The sequence below is a fragment of the Theropithecus gelada genome, chromosome 9 (assembly GCF_003255815.1).
Source record: "Theropithecus gelada isolate Dixy chromosome 9, Tgel_1.0, whole genome shotgun sequence".
NCBI lineage: Eukaryota > Metazoa > Chordata > Mammalia > Primates > Cercopithecidae > Theropithecus > Theropithecus gelada.
In genome coordinates this window covers 74,055,637-74,076,654 of record NC_037677.1, presented here as the reverse complement: position 1 = coordinate 74,076,654, position 21,018 = coordinate 74,055,637, and the positions used below count along the sequence as shown (strand labels likewise).

Below are 21,018 nucleotides of genomic sequence, written 5' to 3'. Positions count from 1 at the left end.
TCTCTTCCATGGGAGAAAGTAATCTCAATGAGTTTTTAAAGTTCTTGAAAACACTTAGTACTTTTAAGTAAACAAAATTGTCTCCGTGGTCTTGTTGACAACATCATTTCTGGCAACCTCCCTTCCCTTCCCCCGACCATTATAAAGGAAAGTTATAGCACGTGTGGTGTTAAATTTTCAGCTCTGGTGACGGCCTTAATGAAAATTAACTGTACTTCCCTCTGGACTCCTGCTAGAAGCACTACATTTTATAACCTCTATTTCTCTTTGAATTTTTGAATAAAATGGAAGAGTGACAATATGAAATGTACCAATCTGCTTTGATGTATACATTAAAACTTGAATTGTCCAAAAATAGGATTGATGTGATATATTTTACAAAAAGCAAGTACTAAGCAGTATCAATAGTATAATCCATTTTTCTAAGAAACCTACATATTTTACACACATATTTGTATATGTGTGTAAAAACAATCTGAAGCTTGTGAACAGTGGCTACCTCTGGGAAATGGAATGAACGGATAGAACTTACCATACGTTTGAACTGCCTGATTTCAAACGTACGGAGAAACATACATATAAGCTCTTATTTAGAAAACCAGTAAAAATGTTGAAAAATTGAAATAAAAATACAGTTGTACTATATAGTAAAAATTTAGTTCTTTGAATTTTATGAAGCTTCACAATAGTTTGGTTGTGTGTTGGTTTAAAGATTTTTACCTTTGCAGTCACTGGATTTGCTAAGCAAATAAGGTAAACTCAGGACTGGTTGGTAACTTAAATTGCTTCTAAGCATTTGAAACCACTGTGATATTATCAAATTGTATCATCAGCACATTCATTTAAGTCCCATGACAAATGGGAGATTTTGTTAACTTCACTCATAGGAGTTTGAAAACATTAAATGTAAAAAGTTAAAACTTCGTAGAAAAAGAATGGATCCACTTTGAAAGTAAACAGAAAAGTCACTGTCACCTCATTTATTACACAAATGGAATTCTAAGAAGACAGATTTGCCCAGACTTTCAGCAATCCAATCCTTAGCATACATACTGCTTCCTCTGGGAGATACTTCCCAGCCAGAGCTAGCTCTGGGAGGGATGGAACAACCCCAGAATAGTTTTCAGAACTGGGATACTAAGTGCTAGGGGCCTTACTATGGCAAACAGTGTTAACTATGTTGGTTCAGTCCACGCTTGGACAGCATCCATGAGGTAGGTCAAATTCCCAGCATTCCAGCCCCATCAAATGGTTCCCAGGAATGACAGCCCAATGCTGCCCTCTTCTGTGCGGCTGAAAAGGTCTGAATGGCCAAATACCTGATTTAGTCTAGCAAAAAGTATTCCTTTTTCATTTGTTCTGGAAGAGAAATACATTTGTTCCTTAGTATCCACAGGGATTGGTTCCAGGACCTCTGCGGATAGAAAAATCTGCAGATGCTCAAGTCCCGGATATAAAATGGTGTAGAGTATTTGCATATAAACTATACACATTCTCCCATATACTTTAAATCACCTCTAGATAACTTATAATACCTAATATAATGTAAATGCTATGTGAATAATTGTTATACTATGTTGCTTCTTACTTCTATTGTTTATTGTTTTATTTTCTGAAAATTTTAGATCCGAGGTTGGTTGAGTTTGTGTGTGTGGAATGCCCAGATATGGAGGTCCAATTGTATAGTAGCGTGGAAAATGCACTTCACTAGAGGGCTAGGGATTAGGTTCTAGTCCCAGAGCTGCTGCTGTCTGGCTGTGTGATTTTGAGTAAATAAATTTATCCATCCTGGCTAACACGGTGAAACCCCGTCTCTAAAAAATATTAAAAAAAAAAAAAAAAAAAAAAAAAAAAAAAAAAAAAAAAAAAAAGCCAGCCGGGCGAGGTGGCGGGCGCCTGTAGTTCCAGCTACTCGGGAGGCTGAGGCAGGAGAATGGCGCGAACCCGGGAGGCGGAGCTTGCAGTGAGTTGAGATCACACCACTGCACTCCAGCCTGGGCGACAAAGCGAGACTCTGTCTCAAAAAATAAATAAATAAATAAATAAATTTATCTCCAATCTTCAGTTCTGAGATCTTGGAAAGAGAGTAGTTTTAGTCTCAATGACCTGTTTAGGTACTACATTCCCATTTTGTTTTGGACAAGAGATGATTCCCATGTCATATTTACCATATACTATTATAGTCCTTGAGCTCTTTTCCATTAGAAAGATAGCAACGTATGGAATAAAGAGAAGAGGAACAGAAGTGTGACTCTTTGCAATTGCCCCAAAAATTTGAACAGAAAAATAAAGTGTTTTTGTTATACCTATAGCTTCCAATGATGATTATAACTATTTTTTAGCCTTTGTTTTTTCCATCTCATACGAAAGGTATCTGTCAAAGCTTGTTTGTGAATGATCCTATTGTTTATACAATGCCTTCCTCAGTTATAAAACCTGTTCTCTGATGACTCCACTCAATGTCTCTAAAATTACATTAACTTCAAGAAGTAATGGGGCTGGGTGCGGTGGCTCACACCTGTAATCCCAGCATTTTGGGAGGCCGAGGCAGGCGGATCACGAGGTCAAGAGATCGAGACCCTCCTGGCCAACACGGCGAAACCCCGTCTCTACTAAAAATACAAACATTAGCCAGGCGTGGTGGCGCTTGCCTGTAGTCTCAGCTACTTGGGAGGCCGGGGCAGGAGAATTGCTTGAACCCAGGAGGTGGAGGTTGCAGTGAGCCGAAATTACGCCACTGCATTCCAGCCTAGCCACAGAGTGAGACTCCATCTCAAAGAAAAAACAGTATTTGGGGAGAATACAGACTACCCTGTTTTATGAAACCTACAACATTATAGTGGATTTTTGTCTTTTAAACTTAAATTCTTAATAAAGATATTAATGTTATAATCATATTTTAAGCTGAAAAACACAGATAACTTACTTAATAGCTAACTTGCTGGTGCATGTCTAGAATTCTGGGAGACCAAAGGAAACAGCCCTTATTGATTGGAGAGGTTTTTGTTTTTGTCTTCTCAGAGAAAAACTCCTTTATCCCCTGCCTTCCACTTTTTTTGCATGGCTATATTTGTTTTCTTTTGTCCTGGATAGAAGAAAGTCAACTTCTATCATGGGCAGCTATTATAAAGGACTGTGGTAGATTTAGATGTAACATTAGTATGTGATGTGTTAAGCATAAGAGACAAGTTCAAAGCACTATGTGCTTTTTCTAGACGTTTCACTTAAAAATATCATTTCTTGAAGATACTAAGTATGAGAATAGCAAAAACTCAGAAAAACTGAATCAAGCATTCCCCCACCCCATCCCAGAGAACAAATGTGAGGTGACTGATTTTGAGGATTTTATCGATAGCAGATTAAATACTTGCAAATGTGCTAGACAGCAATAAGTAATTTGGCTTGCTAATATATATGGAATTTTCAAAGAAGTGATTCATGGTTTTTAAAGGAACCCTATTGAGCTTCCAACTGATTTGCAGGATAACTCAAAATTTAGACAAGGATTTATTTTCTTCCCTAATGTTTCCAGAGTCTTAGAAAAACTGTATTAGGGCAGATTTGGTGGAGTTTCTTCCTGAAAAGTGAAAGGCAGCAGGATTAAGAAATTTTGGACACCTGTGCCAACTTCTCTGCTTTCTGTTGGGTCTCTTGACACTTTGGGATTGGATATGTTTGATAAATGGTTTTCAATAGATATTCTCTTCCTCTTCCTCTCTAGGGCGGTAACCAAGAAGCCTCAAGTTATTTGGATCATATTCAAAAGGCTGTGCATTGAAAATGGCTTTCTAGTTCTCTGAACTCAATTATTCTAACCCTAAGAAAGATCTAATGACGAAGTAATGAAGACAAGTGGCAGACTGCAAGAAGCATTCTGTGGAATCTTACTATGCAAAAGGTAAGTGCTTCAACAGACCTTTGTGAAGGAAAGAAAGAATATTTATTAATAGCCTTTTCAATTGTGCCGTAATAGGGAGGAATTCTATTTTCCATTTTTTTTAATTGACTCCTATTCTTAAAAATACAGCTTGATTTTTTTTTTCTTGTGTGTTAGTAAAGTTAAACACCTATTTCAGATTTTTTTGTTTTACTTGACTTGCATTTTGTCACATATATCCATGCCAGGTTATAACCTCAACTTCTCAGCCACTGATTGCTTATGAAGAACTGGTTTTAATTTAATTCTTAAGGCAGTAGGAATTTGAGACTGAGAAGGAAGCCTTTTAATTCTTTCATTCTTTCTTCTTTATCTTGCCTCATACCTTATTACAGTTTCAAAGGTTTCAATTGAACATTTCATTTGATATTAACTACTGTGTCACCAAGACAGAATCTTTGCTCATTCACATAACACTTCTTCAAGGAAAGCAGGATACAAATGCCAAGAATTCTCAAATAAAACTACAACCACCACATATCAAATAGGCCTACACAGAATACCATGCAACATTTTTTTTTTTTTTTCTTTTTGGTTGTTGTTTTTACAAGCTTTCAAGAGTGCAAAAAAATTACACAAAGCCATTTCATTATCAAGCATGCTGAAATTTCAAAACCACAAAGAAGGAGTTTCTAATAGTACAGCAATGCCACATAATGAGCCAGCTACAGGATACCTTTATAATCAAACGCCGGCGAATAACTCGGGTAGTGACTCTCCGTTCTTCCTCTGAGCTTGAATCACTCTCACTGTCTTTCAAGTCCTGATAAATGCATTTTTAGTATAATTTTACCATCACACTTAAAATAAAAGACATTCTGAGAAGGGAAATCAAGAAAGAATTACATTTACTTGATTTTTTTTTTTTTTTTTTTTGCCAACTAAAGAAAATCATGATGTATATTTGTGAGAGTCTTTAAAAAAATGTAAGTGGAAGAAAAATTTTGGCCAGGATTCTAAGTGAAATTACTCTGTGCATGTGTGTGTGTATGTGTACAGGTAAAGATCAAGGTAGTTATAAGTTATTAAAAAATAATTATGGAGACTTTTGGCATCAGAAACTATAATTAATCATTCATATTCCTTTTAAAACTAGTTTAAAATCTATATTCATCTGCCATGAATGTATATACCTTTGTAATTTGGGCTACATTTCATTTGATCTACAGAAAGAGGCATAATTTGGAGTTTTAGGAAATCTTGGTCAAATTTGACAACCTTATCAAAAGCTATTTTGAACTTTATTAAAAATTAAAGAATCTAGCTGGGCGTGGTGGCTCACACTTGTAATCCCAGCACTTTGGGAGGCTAGGGCAGGTCGATCACTTGAGGTCAGGAGTTCGAGACCAGCCTGGTCAACATGGTGAAACCCTGTCTCTACTAAAATACAAAAACTAGCTGGGCGTGGTGGTGCATGCCTGTAAGCCCAGCTCCTCAGGAGGCTGAGGCAGGAGAATTGCTTCAACCTGGGAGGCGGAGGTTGCAGTGAGCTGAAATTGCATCACTGCAGTCCAGCCTGGGCAATAGGGCAAGACTCCGTCTCAACAACAACAAAAAGTAAAGAATTTTTATTAGCATATCTTAGCACATATATCAAGAGATTAATATCAGCATAATTAGTACCTAACACATAACTGGTACTGAGAAAGAATTTATTCAAATGAATGAAGGAATAAATGTGTAAAAGCTTGAAATCTTTTTTTAAAGAACTGATTTGAAATTAGAATATAAAATAGAATACTTCACAGACAAGAATATAGTTACTGCACAAAATATTAATTTTTAGGCAAGAAAGGTGGGAATCTGGAAAAACTACCAAGGGGAAAATAGTTCATAATTTGAAGGAGAAAATATCTTTAGCTTTCACTTAGATGCCTTGGGGAAGAGTATTTACTGAGTGGTTATATTTCTAAATTTTAATGGTGGAACTATGAAAATAATTCTCATACTTTATCTTTGAAGTTAATTCATTACCTCAAATCTAATAGTCCCAGAGACAGAACTTAATTAACATCTACTGGAAAAATGAATTCCAGTATTTGTTTAAAAAATGGAAACAAAATAAAATTGCTATAGGAGGTACAGGTGTTAGATAAAATGTTAGTTGAATAGATATTAAACTAGGCCATTTTTTTCATCAACAGTAAACTTGACAACTTGACAAGTATTTTAAAATGTTAAACAGTAATATCAGCCTTGACTTTATAGGCAATTCACCTCAACAAACCACCCCACCAAACAATACTGTTTTAAAAGGAAATCATAGCCGCTATGCTTATAAGGAGTAAGAACTTGAACTAAGTTTGCTATTATTATTTTAAAGTTTTCAGTAAGGGACAGTAAATTTAGGAGACTTAGAATGATCTAAGTATTGTGGAAGGAAGCTTTGCAAAGGCTCAAGAAGGCAGAAAGAGGTAAAAGGAATCTGTGTTGATGAAGGAAAAGAATTGTTAGTCAGTATTCTGGGATTAATGGGTTGGATGAGGCAAAAGGGAAAACTGAATGTGAATTATCTGTACATGGAATCTTAAGTTGAGGAAAGGTTTTCACTTGGGTGAATTCAAAAGTAGAATAACATCTATGTTAAAGTAAACACAAACAACAAACCTAGAATTGATTATAGCATAATCCTACAAAAAATCATGTGAGGCCACACCCCCTTACATAAAGAAAAAGTGGCCATTTGGTCATTGTTTCAGTTTCCACTTTTTCCCTGGAATCTCTGCTAACCTTAAAGTGAAAATGGAAGAAGAATCTCAGACTCAGGATTCCTTTTAGTGAATTACTAGGAATTGGTGAAGGGGAAAACAAGGAAACCAAATGGAATTTTCTCAGTACTCCTTTGCCATGGGTCGCTGCATGGAAACAGGTGGAAAATAGCAGAATTTTACCTTATAACAGCAGGCAGTCATCCGTGTAAGAGCCGCACCCGGACTTTTGACCTGATTTTTTAGGGGATAAAAAGGGGTCTGTTTTCTGAGATCATACATCAGATGACCTAGTTGGTTGCTATTGTACTACAGTATAGCCACAAACGACACCTCCTAAACATCTTTGGATTTTTTGTGAGGTCAGGTTCATGTCTCCTAAAAGCTTTAATTCCATTATGGAATTTTTAGGTCATGAAGTCTTTACGCATTAGAAAGGACTTGAAACTAATACCAGAGGTACAAACTCATTTACAAGAAATCTTGAAAATGTTTTCTAATGGCAAATTATTTTCCATTACTGACAAACTCGGCTGAGTTTCCACTCAGGGTTTAAAACCTAATTTTCAACAGTCTTTATGCCAATGGCCAATATGATTTTCCAGCGGCCCAGACTTATGCACATGTACTCACACAGCGGTGTTTATATATATGTGTATAGTAATTTGCCTTTAGAACTTTAACAGGCTTTTGCAGAATAAATATTCACAGGAAAAATACCACTATGTTATTGCTTCTCTCTATATTTTGTGGGATCATTTTAAAAGGAAACTTATCCAAAACTCCCACCACTTAAATATACTAAGAGTCAAGTCAAAGACAGAAATCAATATTCAAAACCACACTTGTCAGGACGGAGTTAAAGAAAGGCCTGAAAAAGACTTAAAAGAGCTTACAACTAAAAAAAAAAAATTAATAAAAATTTGATGAAGGCAGTTATTAAATGAGCTGGAGATTATTTTAGGATATCATTTAAGCAACTGATTACCACCCCAAATCTTATATCAAAGCAACTAACAGGGAAAAAATAGATGATCTGGAACTATACTTCCTCTTACTCTCCCTTCTAACAAGCCTGAAAATAGTCAAACATTGTCTGCAGAAGGGAAAAGGAAAGGATACGATTACTGATAAGCTGAGAATCAGCTCCTGAGCGATTGAGAGTTTGCTAAAAGTCTTCCTAAACCTCAAATCAATCTTAAACTCATTATTTTAGAGAAGACTTGTTTTTTCCTCCCAAAACACTAAAGTGGGTCTTCAGTGAACTGGGTATGTCTCAGCGAAAACTGTAAGTGCTACTATTAATCTCTGTCTATTGCAGAGTTGATGAAAAGACATAAAAATTGAGAGACTAAAAAGCAGTAAAAAATGTTGGAAACAGAGCTGGTTTTTATTTTCTTATATCCATGTATGAGTCATAATTTCAGTTTAAAATACTTTTAATGTCTAAAAATAGACTAAACCTCAAAGAAAAAAATCTATTAGATGGTACCACAAAAGTAGAAAGAACAAGCAAATCTATCACAGTGAGGATTTAAAGTGATTAGAAACATGTTAAGACAATCATCATCAATTTATGTAAATTATAAAAATTATACTTCTAATTTTAAATTTCTAACTGCTGTCAACTCAGCTCATTTTAGGCTTAGAATTTCATCTCTTTAATTTTTAAAACACCCTTTTAGACAACAGACCATATAGAATAGAACTTAGATGGGTCAGATGCTATAGACTGTTTATGCCAAGGAGCCAGAAAGGATCAGAATGATTATCCTCCTCCCATAAGGAAGAACACGGAGTGGGAGTGGGAGTTAGGAGACCTACATCCCCGATAAAATACTGGGTCTTAAACTAGTTACTTAACGTCTCTCTGGTTCTTGTCCCTCCTAAAAATGGCTAAACAGATACTTATTCCCTTTTACTGCACAGTGAATGAAGGTATAATCAAATGGCATACATTTTACTAAGAACTTTTTTTACGTATGTGTTTAACTCAGTACTTTCTTTACCTCCACCATTAGTGCTACAATTTCACACATTTATAATTTAGAAATTGTAAAAAACCTTGGGCCCCAGGCTACAAGATTAATCCAAAGAAGTAAAGCATCAATACTTTCCATTTCAATGACTGCTACCGGATGACCAGATGACATACCTTTTGCTCAGACCCACTGGACCCCTCTTCTTCGTGGAGGTTAAGCCTTGGCTTGCCATCTGCTGGAGAAGTCCTACTCATCTTTTTCATACTGACAGGCACACAGGGTTTAGTCTCTTCTATTACAAACTTGCTGGTTTCTTCTAGAGATTTCTGATACGCTGCTAGTGGTGATGCTGGTTCTTCAACATGACCAGATCCATGTATTTTTGGTTTCAGAGTTTCCTTGGTACTCTGTTTTCCCACATCATTTTGGGATTCTGGAAAGTAAGATTTTGTCTTTGCTTCCGGAGTGATTTCTGTATGGCTTCCATTTGCTTCAAATTTTCCAGCTTCTCCTTTGAGATATGAGGTAATGGAATCTCTACACTGGTCAGGGCTGCAAAGGAAAATTTGCAAATTAACAATGGCAACATATGCCTGAATATAGGTTTCAGAAACGAAAGTTTTAAGAACTGTGTCTTTTGACTACTTCTGAAGGCATAAAATAGAAAAGTTCGAAAAGTGTGGCCACTGGATTTAAAATGTAGCTGGGTGCAGTGGCTCGTGCCTGTAATTCCAGCACCTTGGGAGGCTGAGGCAGGCAGATCACCTGAGATCAGGAGTTTAAGACCAGCCTGGCCAACATGGCGAAATCCCATCTCTACTAAAAATACTAAAATTAGCCAGACGTGGTGACACACGCCTGTAATCCCAGCTACTCGGGAGGCTGAGGCAGGAGAATTGCTTGAACCCAGGAGGTGGAGGTTGCAGTGAGCTGAGATTATGCCACTGCACTCCAGCCTGGGTGACAGAGCGAGACTCTATCTCAAAATAAATAAATAAAATGTAAGGGGCTCTCATGGGTGAGGTGTCAGGAGGGGCTACACAGCTTCTAGACATCCCCTATATCTCAGTTGCCAAATTGCCTAGCTATGCTCTCATCTAAATATACAAATTGCCGTTCTATAGCTACTTGAATTATATCATCTTGATGAGTGATCCTGAGAGGCTCATGGACATACCTTGAGTTCCAAGCCCACCGATCTTAAAGGAGAAGATATTTCAGAATGCTTTTCTATCACCAGTAAAAAAATAACCTGCTGGTCGGACTCATGGTTCTTGCCTATATTCCCAGCACTTTGGGAGGCTGAGGCAGAAGGGTCCCTTGAGCCCAGGAATTTGAGTTCGGCCTGGGTGATGTGGTAAAACCATGTCTCTACCAAAAAACTACAAAAATGAGTGGGCACAGTGGTGCACACCTGTAGTCCCAGCTACTCGGGAGGCTGAGGTGGGAGGATCACTTGAGCCTGGGAGGCAGAGGTTGCAGTGAGCAAAGATTGAGCCACTGTACAAAAAATTGCACCTTGTCTCCAAAAAAGAACAAAACACATTCCTGTGGTCAAGACTGCGGTATTCCCCCAAGAACCCCAAATTCCAATTCTTTGTATATGTTTTCAGTCATGAATCCTGTCATTACTTTTCCAACTCTAATACCTTTACTTGAATCTCATTTTTCTCTCCTCTTGACCTCTGCTAATCTCACTAGTGAGTTGAGTGTTGCACACTCTTTTCTACCTACTGAGAGAACTGTTTTTCCCTTAACTATTAAAACTCTTTCCTTTCCAATGCTTTCTTTTAAATTGACTTCTAAGTTTTCTACAAGTTTCAGTATAGACTATTTTTCACTTTTTTTTTTGTAGCTTGTGTATTATTTTTAGCATGTTTGCTTATTACTGCTAGAAGGCAATAACTAGTACAATGCTTTATATGTATAATATATACTTATATATGTGTGTGTATCCCTTTAAATCAGATGCTGATTATCTGAACGTACTTATGTTTAAAAGACATCTATAGCACACTCTATTCTTTATGTGTAAGGATAAATAATCCAAGCATACTGTGAAGGTCTTGTAACATACAGCTTTATTTGACTTTGGTTTAATTTTCTACTCCCCAGTCCACATTGCTTGCGTACGTTCTTCTACTCTACATATTCTGAAAACAGGAGCAAAGTGACTGGCATTTTCCTCCTTCTGTGGAACCAGGGAATTCACTAGTGTTTTTTCTATATAATTCACTGGCAGAGCCTATATAAAACAAGGAATTTCAGCTGGTTTAATAATAATGAACACCTTTCCTATAGCTATTCCCTGATATGCAACTATAAATTGTGTGACTATATCTGAACATCAAAATAAGTACTGTTTGTCATCGTCTTTGCAATTGTCTCTTTTGTAGGCTGTAGAGAGAATTCATTCACGCCTGCAATTTTTCAAAAGTAGTTTTGTAACCTCCCTCTTTGAGAATTTTTCCTGAGCAAGAAACTTATTAATGACATAAAAATATAAAATATGGTTATGAAATAATATAAGTAATGATTTGTGTCCAACTTAAGTTTATCACTAGCCGTCACTGAAGTAAAATATGTTTTAGTCTAATGTGTATGTAAATAAAAATAATGCCTAATGCTACTGAGAAATTACTATTTGTGTCAGTCATTTGGTAGACATACATCCTCTCTTTTTCTATCTATAAATCTGTTTAAGGAAGGTAGTAGTATTCTTATATTTAAAGATAATTAGAGTGACATTCTTAGAGCTTGGACATTCATCCCAAACCACAAAGTACATTCCTAATGGTGGTGGGATTTGAACCTATGTCTCAGATTCTAGACTCTCACCTTTCTAGAGCAAGGCCAGTATAAGAATTAACCAGATTCATGACCAGGAAATTATTTTTAGGTAAAGACAAATATTCATCATGGCAATATTATTTGGTGTAAACAATTGTGTACCTTTCAAATTATGAAAAACAGGACTCGTGGAAAAATAGAAAGGATATGTAAAATCAGTTTTTCCTAGTATGGTAGGAGAATGGATGGCTTTTCTTTTTGCTTCTCTGCACTTTTTACATTAAGACATTTAAAAAATCATGCATAGAAGAAAATCCACCAAAATGTTATTGGTAGATGATGGGGTGTATTGATTTGTTTAATCTGCATTTGAAGTTTTAATAATGAACATATTTATGTTTGCAGTTAGGAAAAAAAACCAGTAATGTTTATATTTCTCAACAACATGGACTTTCATTCATTATTATTCTTATTTTTTTGGACAGAGTCTCACTCTGTCGCCCAGGCTGGAGTGCAGTGTTGTGATCTCCACTCACTGCAACCTCCACCTCGTGGGTTCAAGCAATTCTCCTGCCTCAGCCTCCTGAGTAGCTGGGACTACAGGTGCGTGCCACCACACCTGGCTAATTTTTGTATTTTTAGTAGAGATGAGGTTTCACCACGTTGGCCAGGCTGGTCTCGAACCCCTGACCTCAGGTGATCTGCCCACCTCATTATTTTAAATGAACAAGAATTACTGGCTATATGAAAAGAATCATACAAGTAACAAAGTAGAAAATAATAATATTCTAAAGTAAAGATGACATATACATCTTGGGCATGTATGTAATTTTTCTTGCATTTTATTTCAGCCTCTCACTAGTTTTGAATTTAAATTCACTTTCCTTTCCAGATTAACATAATGAACTGGTCTTTAAAGCAGGTTTTATCCCAGAACTAGAATGGTAATTTAGAAGAAGTCACCGCTAAAAAGCATGTATTTAAGATAAACTATTAACAAGTAACCTGTGTTTCACTTTCCCTTTTTTGAAACAGCCATACCTGTCATCCAGTCGATCTAGTAACCCACCAGTTACTCTTCGAGCTTGAGCGGGAGCCTCTAGGTTTCCACTTGATGTCTCATTCTGCCAACCTGTAATTGAAGACATTTCCAGTTCTGCTTGCTGAACACGCTTAAGAATAGCCTGTACTTTTTCTTCTGTCATCTCCTCAGACTCTACTCCTTCTTCAAGTTGAATGTCCTCAAATAGAGATTTGAGTTTCTCTTCCGTCATCTCCTCATCAGGACCAGATTTTCCTTTCTCCTGCTGTTCAGAGCTTACTCCTAGTTTTCTAGGCTCTGCTGGTTTAACATCTTTTGGGGACCCAGCCAAATCTCCAAGGTATTGAGGATACTCACTCAGACATACATTCTCCAACTGGCTCTCATCTACATCCACTGCTTCAGGCATTTCTGTTAAAGGCACTGAGTCTTCCAGTTTGCTGTCTTCTAAGGAAGTGTCTTCTGCAGTTACGACTGGAGGTCCATCTGCGGAATGCTCTATGTTCCCCTGGGAAGGCACTAGCCCATCACTCAGTCTACTGGGGGTTCTAAGGGGAGATTCTATGCTAGAGATATCACTAAAATAATCATCTTGCTGGAAAGGGGTAGGTGGTGTGTAGTGCAACCCTGTGGGGGTGTCCAGTTCCACTTGAAGGGAAGGATAACCTATGGAAGACAGTACATTTGGACTGACTGGAATGAATTAGAATACATCAAACAAAAACACATGGAATGACTAAAATTATATCAGGCATGAAAATGTATGATGAATTACAGATTAATGTCAATAAATTTATCGGTTTAGTTCAATTAAATGTAACACAATGAAATAAAAAGCCTAGTGCAAACTCCAATAAAATAGAATACTAATTAAGCTATCAATTGTTTCTGTTTTAGAAATTATGATACAATAAGTAAATATGCACACTAATCCAGAGTATGCAGACTAATCCAATATAAAGTTAGTTGTCATTATATGAGATACTTATTATCTTTCTATATTTAGCATGCAAAGTTCATACTGTGGTGGACTGAATACAGCAAGCCACAAGAAACCAATTTTTGTAATTAATTACCTACAACTTATTTTAAGAACTGTACATATGAGCAATGCAACCTAGTTCTTACTTCTTTCACATGAAATTATAGCACAGAAAAATGGATTTAATCTTTGGAAAGAAATGATTATTAGATTTTAGAGCAGTGGCACTGGGAAAAAAATTTAAAAGATGTTAAGAAAAGGATTGAAAACACAGACCAAGTTTAAACGACTCCATGTAGTTCTAGGGTGTTGTACAAAAACAGATATGACCAAGATGGAAGGGTTGTGGAGTACATGAAGGTCTTGGTGAAGTTGGTGGTAGGGTCCACTCAGAACCACGAATCAAATAAAGAGAAATGATACACAACAGAGATAGTAGGAAAACCATTTGCAAGGAGCACTCTGAATATTCATGACAATGCTATGAAACACAGAGTTTATTAACCAGCCTACGCAAAAGGGGAGAGGGGAGCTAATCCCTTGTTTTAAACAAACATTGCTGCATGGACTATGGAAGCATTTTTCTGCCTTGGCAGAGAGAAAAGTCAACAATGGTCTGGTCATGGTGAGGAAAGGAAGTTTCATAAAAGTTCAATGAAGAGGAGAGACAGGAAAAAAGCAACAAAGCACAGTTTCTGAATTGTTGGTCTACAAAATGAAAGTCTAATTTTTCCATCAGTCCAAGGTAAATACCAACTTAGCTGCTGTTGTAAACTCAAATTGCTATAGGTAAGTGAACATTTTTCAGTTATGGTCATCTATAAACCAGATGCTTGTCAAACAGCTGGCTAAGACTAGCTGAGGTTTTTAATCTGCCTTAGTGAAATTACTTCATATACATGTTTCTAAATTTCCCTAAGAAATTTTGAACAAGGAATTTAAAAATATTAAGATACAGCAACAAAAAGCCCTTTCATTTTTGACTATATTTTAAGGATATTCCAATTTAAAAATGTTCAAATTAAATAAAGCTTTCAACACTACTTCTGTTGTGTTCTGATTATCGTTTTTATTACAGTTACTTAAAAAATATTTTTCCCAATAAAGAATATAAGAAGATTGTATAAACTATAACTTATCAATAATTTAAAATTTGATGATAAGAGGATCTATATTTATCTAGTGCAAAAAGCATGTGGTTACTAATATATGGCCTTGCATGTACGACAAGGCCTCAAAGGGAGCATTTTTCCAAGGTGCTATGGTCTTTATAAACTTAAAAAGAACCACTTTTTACTTCATTACCTATTGTGTTTGTTACATGGATAACAAGTATGCTTTAAATCTTTTGTTGACTTAAACTTTTTTTAAGAGACAGACTGTGCTCAGTCAGACTTAAACTTTTTAATAAGCAGAAACTTTCTAAGAATTTTGAGATATCTTTCCACAAAATATATGCAGAATTCGAAGTTAATTAGAAGTTAGTGACTCTTGTTAGTCTAACTTTGCCAGTTTAAAAATGGAATAGTAGAAAAATATCTTTAGTTCCTATTCCTGCCTCCATACCATCATCAAATTTTCAACTCAAAATTCATTATAGAGGCTAGGTGGGGTGGCTCATGCCTGTAATTCCAGCAGTTTGGGAGGCAGAGGCGGGTGGATCACTTGAGGTCAGGAGTTCGAGACCAGCCTGGCAAACATGGTGGAACCTCATCTCTACTAAAAATACAAAAAATTAGCCGGGCATGGTGGCGCACGCCTGTAATCCCAGCTACTCGGGAGGCTAGACATGAGAATGGCTTGAAGCCAGGAGGCAGAGGTTGCAGTGAGCTGAGATCATGCCATTGCACTCCAGCCTAGGAGACAGAGCGAGACTTCGTCTCAAAAACAAAATAAAAATTCATTGTAGGAATAAATTTTCATTTGTGAACGTAAGACGGGACTATTTTGAAAAACATAGGAAGATATTTATCATGTTTTTCTTAATATTTCAGTGAAAAAAGCACCAATTTACATAGGAAAAAATGACAAGATTATTATATAAATTAAGCTAATGTAAAAGAGGTATTATTATTAGTAACATCTATGCCGATTGAGTTAGAAATTGCACTGCCTTTGAGATCAAGTAGTTCTCCAAAAGAATAAATGGCAGCATATTCATGAAGTTAAAATAACAATGCTAAATAACTAAAGCACTTACTTGAATTATACATTCAATTTTTTCAGTGCACATTTAAATACTTGGTGCCACAACAGTAAATTGCCATTTTACCTTACAATTTGTATACTATATGCTTACACTTGACTCAATACCTTGCTTCTTTGATAAAAATGGCTCATCATTTGTTTGACCTATATATGAATAAAAGAGGTAACTAGTTTGGGGGTTAAAAATTGAAAGTGACAAAAGATATTTAACTTTTATGAAATATTAGAAATACCAACTCTTTCAGATACCTTAGGTGTTCCTACTTCATGATTTCTATTGTATATAAAGAGGTATTTACCAAGTTTGCTCTGATATCAGAGTGTTTATTTGCAGACTCTGGCAGAGAAAATGCTGTGAAAATGAGAAACTAAGTCAAGCAAATCACAGTTCAGTTGCTTTTAAGTGACTGCCTTGTCTGACTGCACTTTCAAATTTTATCAAATGATTAAATAAATATGAACACTAAATTCAATTACCATCAACAGGGTCATGGAAAACATTGTTCTCATCTGCAAAACTTCTGGTGCCTGAAATATTTCCATAATCAAATATTGGTCCTTCTAGCAGTGTCACTATATCTATTCGATTAATTTTTGTCAAGACCGAAGTTAAGGCATCAGCTGAAAAGGAGAAAAAAAAGGTTGAAAACTCAATTAAATTATGTTCTTTCAGTCAGCACTTTATCTACACAAAGGCATGGCTTTTGCAGCCCTGTTGACATTTTAACTCCTTCTTACTCCATCTCTGCAATCTCCCTATCCAGAGGACTCAGAATGCTCGCTGCTACAGGGAAGGTGTCAGAGTCTTAATCACTTTGTAAAGCTGTGTTCCACCGGAACAGTGCCTTAAAATAGCTAGATTCCTTTTGGTTATAAGGGGATCTAATAAAGCTAAAGTTTCCTTTCCTCTTAGAATGCCAAAATAGGTCACCCTCGTATTTGGTACTTAGCATTTTAATGACTTTCTGAGGTCAAGTTGACACAGGCAAACCCGCAATAATGTATTCCACATTGTTGTGGGTTAGCACTTGCCAAAATATAGGACTACCACCCAATCCCACCAGCCAACAAAACCAAACCCAACAACAGTAGAGCCAACCAAGCTGAGTAAAACTATTTGCTCCCCTAATATGACCCTGTCGTCCCTCTCTGCACATCTGCCTCCAACCATAGTGGTAACTTCGGAGTGTTTCTGATCACTGTGTCCCATGATTTAACAACTAACATTATTTTTTTGCAGTTTTAATGGTCACAGAGAGAATGACAGGTCAAATGCGAAAAATTCCCTGCTACTTGCTTTCCAAAAAACTTCTGAGGAATAGAAATTTAGACTGTTAACACTCAATTAAACAAGTATAACGTCAAAAGACTTGCTGTTACCTCATGATCACTTATTTTTCTATATTAAAGATTACAGAAAATTAGAATAATACTTGAATGAACCTAACAGTTGGCTCATCTAAAATATTACATTTATGCAGTTTTGAAAGTTAAAATAATATAATTTCGGCATACTTGTGGCATTTTTTCCGTCTCTGGTAACCCATTTTTTTAATAACATGAAGCTTTGAGAAATTAAAGAATTTGGGTTTTCCACACGTATTTGATTGATTTCATCCACTGAAAAATTCAGTTCCCTTGCCAGTTCTGTAGAAAAGAAAGAGAGTTACTAAGATTGCATATTTTACTTTTATCACACATGTTTCATAAAAGTAATTCTCAATTGCCACAAAAAGAAAAGGGAATTTTATAGTCAAGCTCAAGTACAGCCTCAGACATTAATTTTTATATACTTGGTTTCATAGCAAAGTAGTGACCATACGCAGGCTGTGACTTAACTCTCCTTAGGTAATGACTTATAATCAGATTTTTTTTTTTTTAAAGACCATCTTATAAAGATTTTTGGACTTAGGCTGGGCACAGTGGCCCATACCTATAATACCAGCACTTTGGGAGGCTGAGGCAGGTGGATTGCTTGCACCCGCGTTTGAGACCAGCCTGGGCAACATGGCAAAACCCCCATCTCCACACACACACAACAACAAAAACACAAAAATTAGCCAGGTGTGGTGGCGCATGCCTGTGGTCCCAGCTACTCAGGAGGCTGAGGTGGATCACTTCAGCCCAGGAGGCAGCAGATGCAGTGAGCTGAGACTGGGCCACTGCACCTCAGCCTGGGCAATAGAGCGAGAGGCTATCTAAAAAAATAAAAAAGATTTTTGGAGTTTGCAAAGAGGATGTTGCATGATTCTTTTAATTCAGCCAAATTCTCTACAATCTGAGCAAATTACAAGATACGTAGAGGTATACAATTCATGTATATGGCACAAGAGATGCTGATAGGGTTTGTGCTAAGCAGTCTTCATGAAGATATCTTTTACTCACATAATATTCCACCCTCTATGCCTTCAAGTTTCATAAACTCCACACAGGAGGTTATATGATGACTCCAGGCCAGATCATCTTATATGATATGAAGCTACTGAGTAAAAAAATAAAAGGGAGACAGCTTTCTGTCCATCTACTTGTATATACTCATATATACTCATATTGAATCTTGTAAATTGCAGAGGGTCTTTGGAAAGATACATATGATCTCAGTATTAGTGGCTGCCATGGAAGGGAAACTTAGGAGTCAGAGAAGGGAAGGAGACTTAGTTCCCACTGTGTTTTTTTTTATATTAAAACAATTTATCAAGTGTGTGTTACCTTAAATGATAACAAAAAGTAAGAAATGGGCAAAAATGATCCCATGGAAAAGGAATTGGTCAAGACTCTATCCCCCTTACAAAATACTTCCAGCAATTTTGCAAAATGCATTCAGAGACTCAAAAAAGTCCATTATCTTTTGACCAAGTGATTCACATTTAGAAATTTACCCTGACAATATATGAGTTGTATACAACGATTTATATACATGAATGTTCATTGAAAACAATCGCATGTTGAACAAAAGGATAAGAGTTAATTTGAGGCAGTGGCTTGCAAACAACTGTTGTGATCATGGCCTACAGTTAGAAATACATTATATATCATGGTGTTTACATAAATAAAATCAGATCTCCACAGAGCAAAATTTAGCCTTAATACACATAATACACAGTCATTTTCTTTTATATAATATTCCATTTAAAAACAAAAACAAAGCATGAACTGATTTCACGTGTCATTGAAGCATTGTGAACCACAGTTAGAAAACCACCATCATAAGGTACATCTATTGGATATTTTTTATGCATTAAAACCAAGATCAGAAAATATTGAATTTTGTAGAAAGATACAGTTACAAATAAGCAGATTACATTGTATGTATAACATGATAAAAAGTTCTTATTTTAAAAAAAGCACATAAGATGTTAATAGTGGTTTCGAGGGACAGATGTAAATTTTGTTCTCTTAAATGCTTAATATTCTTAATAATTATCATAGAGCATACAGTAATTCTAGTTAGAGAAGTTAATTATTTTTAGTTCTTCATCTCTGTGTCTTAAGAGACAACACTCCTACTGCCCAATAAGCCTTCAGGACAAAACTGTATCCATTGTCTAGAGACTTAATAAAGAGCAAAGACACTGACACTAGGAATTTTAGGTTTATGGCTTTTTGTCTGGCTACTATGCCATATCTCCAAAAATTTACTCTGACTGTATTTGCTTAAGGAAAATAACAGTTCTAGGCATATAATAATGCAAAACAAACATTTGCTCCAGTATATTTTCAGATTACAATGTCCAATGTCAAAATATAAATTTGATATTAGTAAATATTTATACATAATAAATTACCATTAACTCTCAACTGCCTACAAAACATTACTCAGACCACCTATCTTTTCAGAACTCCACTCAGCTCCCAGCCATTAGCAGTAGACCTGAGAGCAGAGACTAGGTTGATGAAGAGAGGAGGGTTTGATATGGGGTAGTGGTGGGGGGGGGGTGGACGGGGACTGGGGGCATTCAAAGGAAAAAACAATTAGATGAAATTGCTTCCTATTATCTAGTTTCATATTCTCCAATTAAATAGAGATAACTATATGGAATGTATGTTGCTAATGGTATGCAAGATGAATTTAGATGTGATGATAATGAATATTTATTATTTGGCCATGCATTAAAAAATAACCCATAAAACTTAAAATTTCTGATTCATGTGAGGTAGGATTTTAAGGGTCCTGTTAAGGTCAGAATTACAATGCAGAATTGTCCAATTTGTCCAGTTGATATGGAATCTCATTATCTTTCATTTTATTTTGTTTTACTGAGATGGAGCCTCGCTCTGTTACCCAGTCTGGAGTGCAGTGGTGCGATCTCAGCTCACTGCAGCCTCTGCCCCCCGGGTTCAAGTGATTATCCTGTCTCAGCCTCCCGAGTAGCCAGGATGACAGGCATGCACCGCCACACCTGGCTAATTTTTGTATTTTTAGTAGAGACAGTGTTTTACCATGTTGGGTAGGCTAGTCCTGATCTTAAGTGATCTGCCTGCCTTGGTCTCCCACAGTGCTGGGATTACAGGCATGAATTTTATAGACTTCAACTTTTGTGAATTAAATGTATTTATTTACATACTTATCATATTTTAAAAATCACACTAAAAATTTTTAATTCAAAATTTAAACTGTCATTGTTTTCTTGTTTACAAAGATAATGCAAATAATCCTTTCCCATTATCAAAGTAATACAAGATTTTTCTTTTAAATAAATTTTTGAGCATAAAAGTGAGTTTACTTAAAGAAGAGTATCAGGTAAATACAGTTTTATGTGTATATATCATAAAAATTGTGAAGAGGACTTCACAGTGAAGGACTAAAATTTGTGCAACCTAGGCATGGGTTAATTGAACTGTTGCCTAGAAAGCTGCTCTAAGGACATAAACCATGTGAAAGAATTTTGATTAATTAAGTCATAGGCCTTAGCTGTGTTTTCTTTTGTGCTACAAGATAAATTTGCTATTCAGTAAAAGGTTATCCTATACTACAGAAGTGACATTGTGAAGAAAATGCTTAAATTTAAGGTAAAATAAATTTAAATTTCTATTTCTTAGCGCATATGCATAGAAAAGGCTTTGGAAAAACACAGTATACAGGGTACAATCAGTATTTATCTCTGGGTAGATAAAATTGGTGATAAAGATGTTTTTTCCTAGTTGCTTGTTTCTATTTTTAAAATATATATATTGAACTGCTTGTGAGTAAGACAAAGAAATGAAGAAACTAATTTGTTTCATTCAGCAGTGTATACACTTACCTGTCCAACTAAGTCCCAGGTGATCGGCTACTATTGCCATCCTGATATCTGTCCGTTCACATGGACTCTGTGGACCTACGATTTACAATTTCTTAATTAAAATAATCATCAAGAAAGATACGATAC

The 21,018-nt window shown here is 36.0% G+C and overlaps 1 protein-coding gene across 6 annotated transcripts in view; it reads right to left on the bottom strand.

Annotated features, from left to right (window-relative positions):
* Positions 1-21,018, bottom strand: part of ANK3 (ankyrin 3) — a 707,282-nt gene that overhangs the window by 20,040 nt on the left and 666,224 nt on the right. For 4 of the 6 annotated variants that reach the window (XM_025395913.1, XM_025395911.1, XM_025395912.1 and 1 more), the window contains 6 exons: positions 20,893-20,967; positions 17,165-17,296; positions 16,127-16,270; positions 12,817-13,125; positions 12,459-12,549; positions 8,801-9,179 (listed from right to left, as the gene is read on the bottom strand). In XM_025395913.1, coding sequence (XP_025251698.1) covers positions 8,801-9,179; positions 12,459-12,549; positions 12,817-13,125; positions 16,127-16,270; positions 17,165-17,296; positions 20,893-20,967 — 1,130 coding nt within the window. Of the gene's footprint in view, positions 1-6,828; positions 6,880-8,800; positions 9,180-12,458; positions 12,550-12,816; positions 13,126-16,126; positions 16,271-17,164; positions 17,297-20,892; positions 20,968-21,018 lie in introns of all 6 variants that reach the window. The other 2 variants (XM_025395909.1, XM_025395910.1) reach the window with 2 other exon arrangements.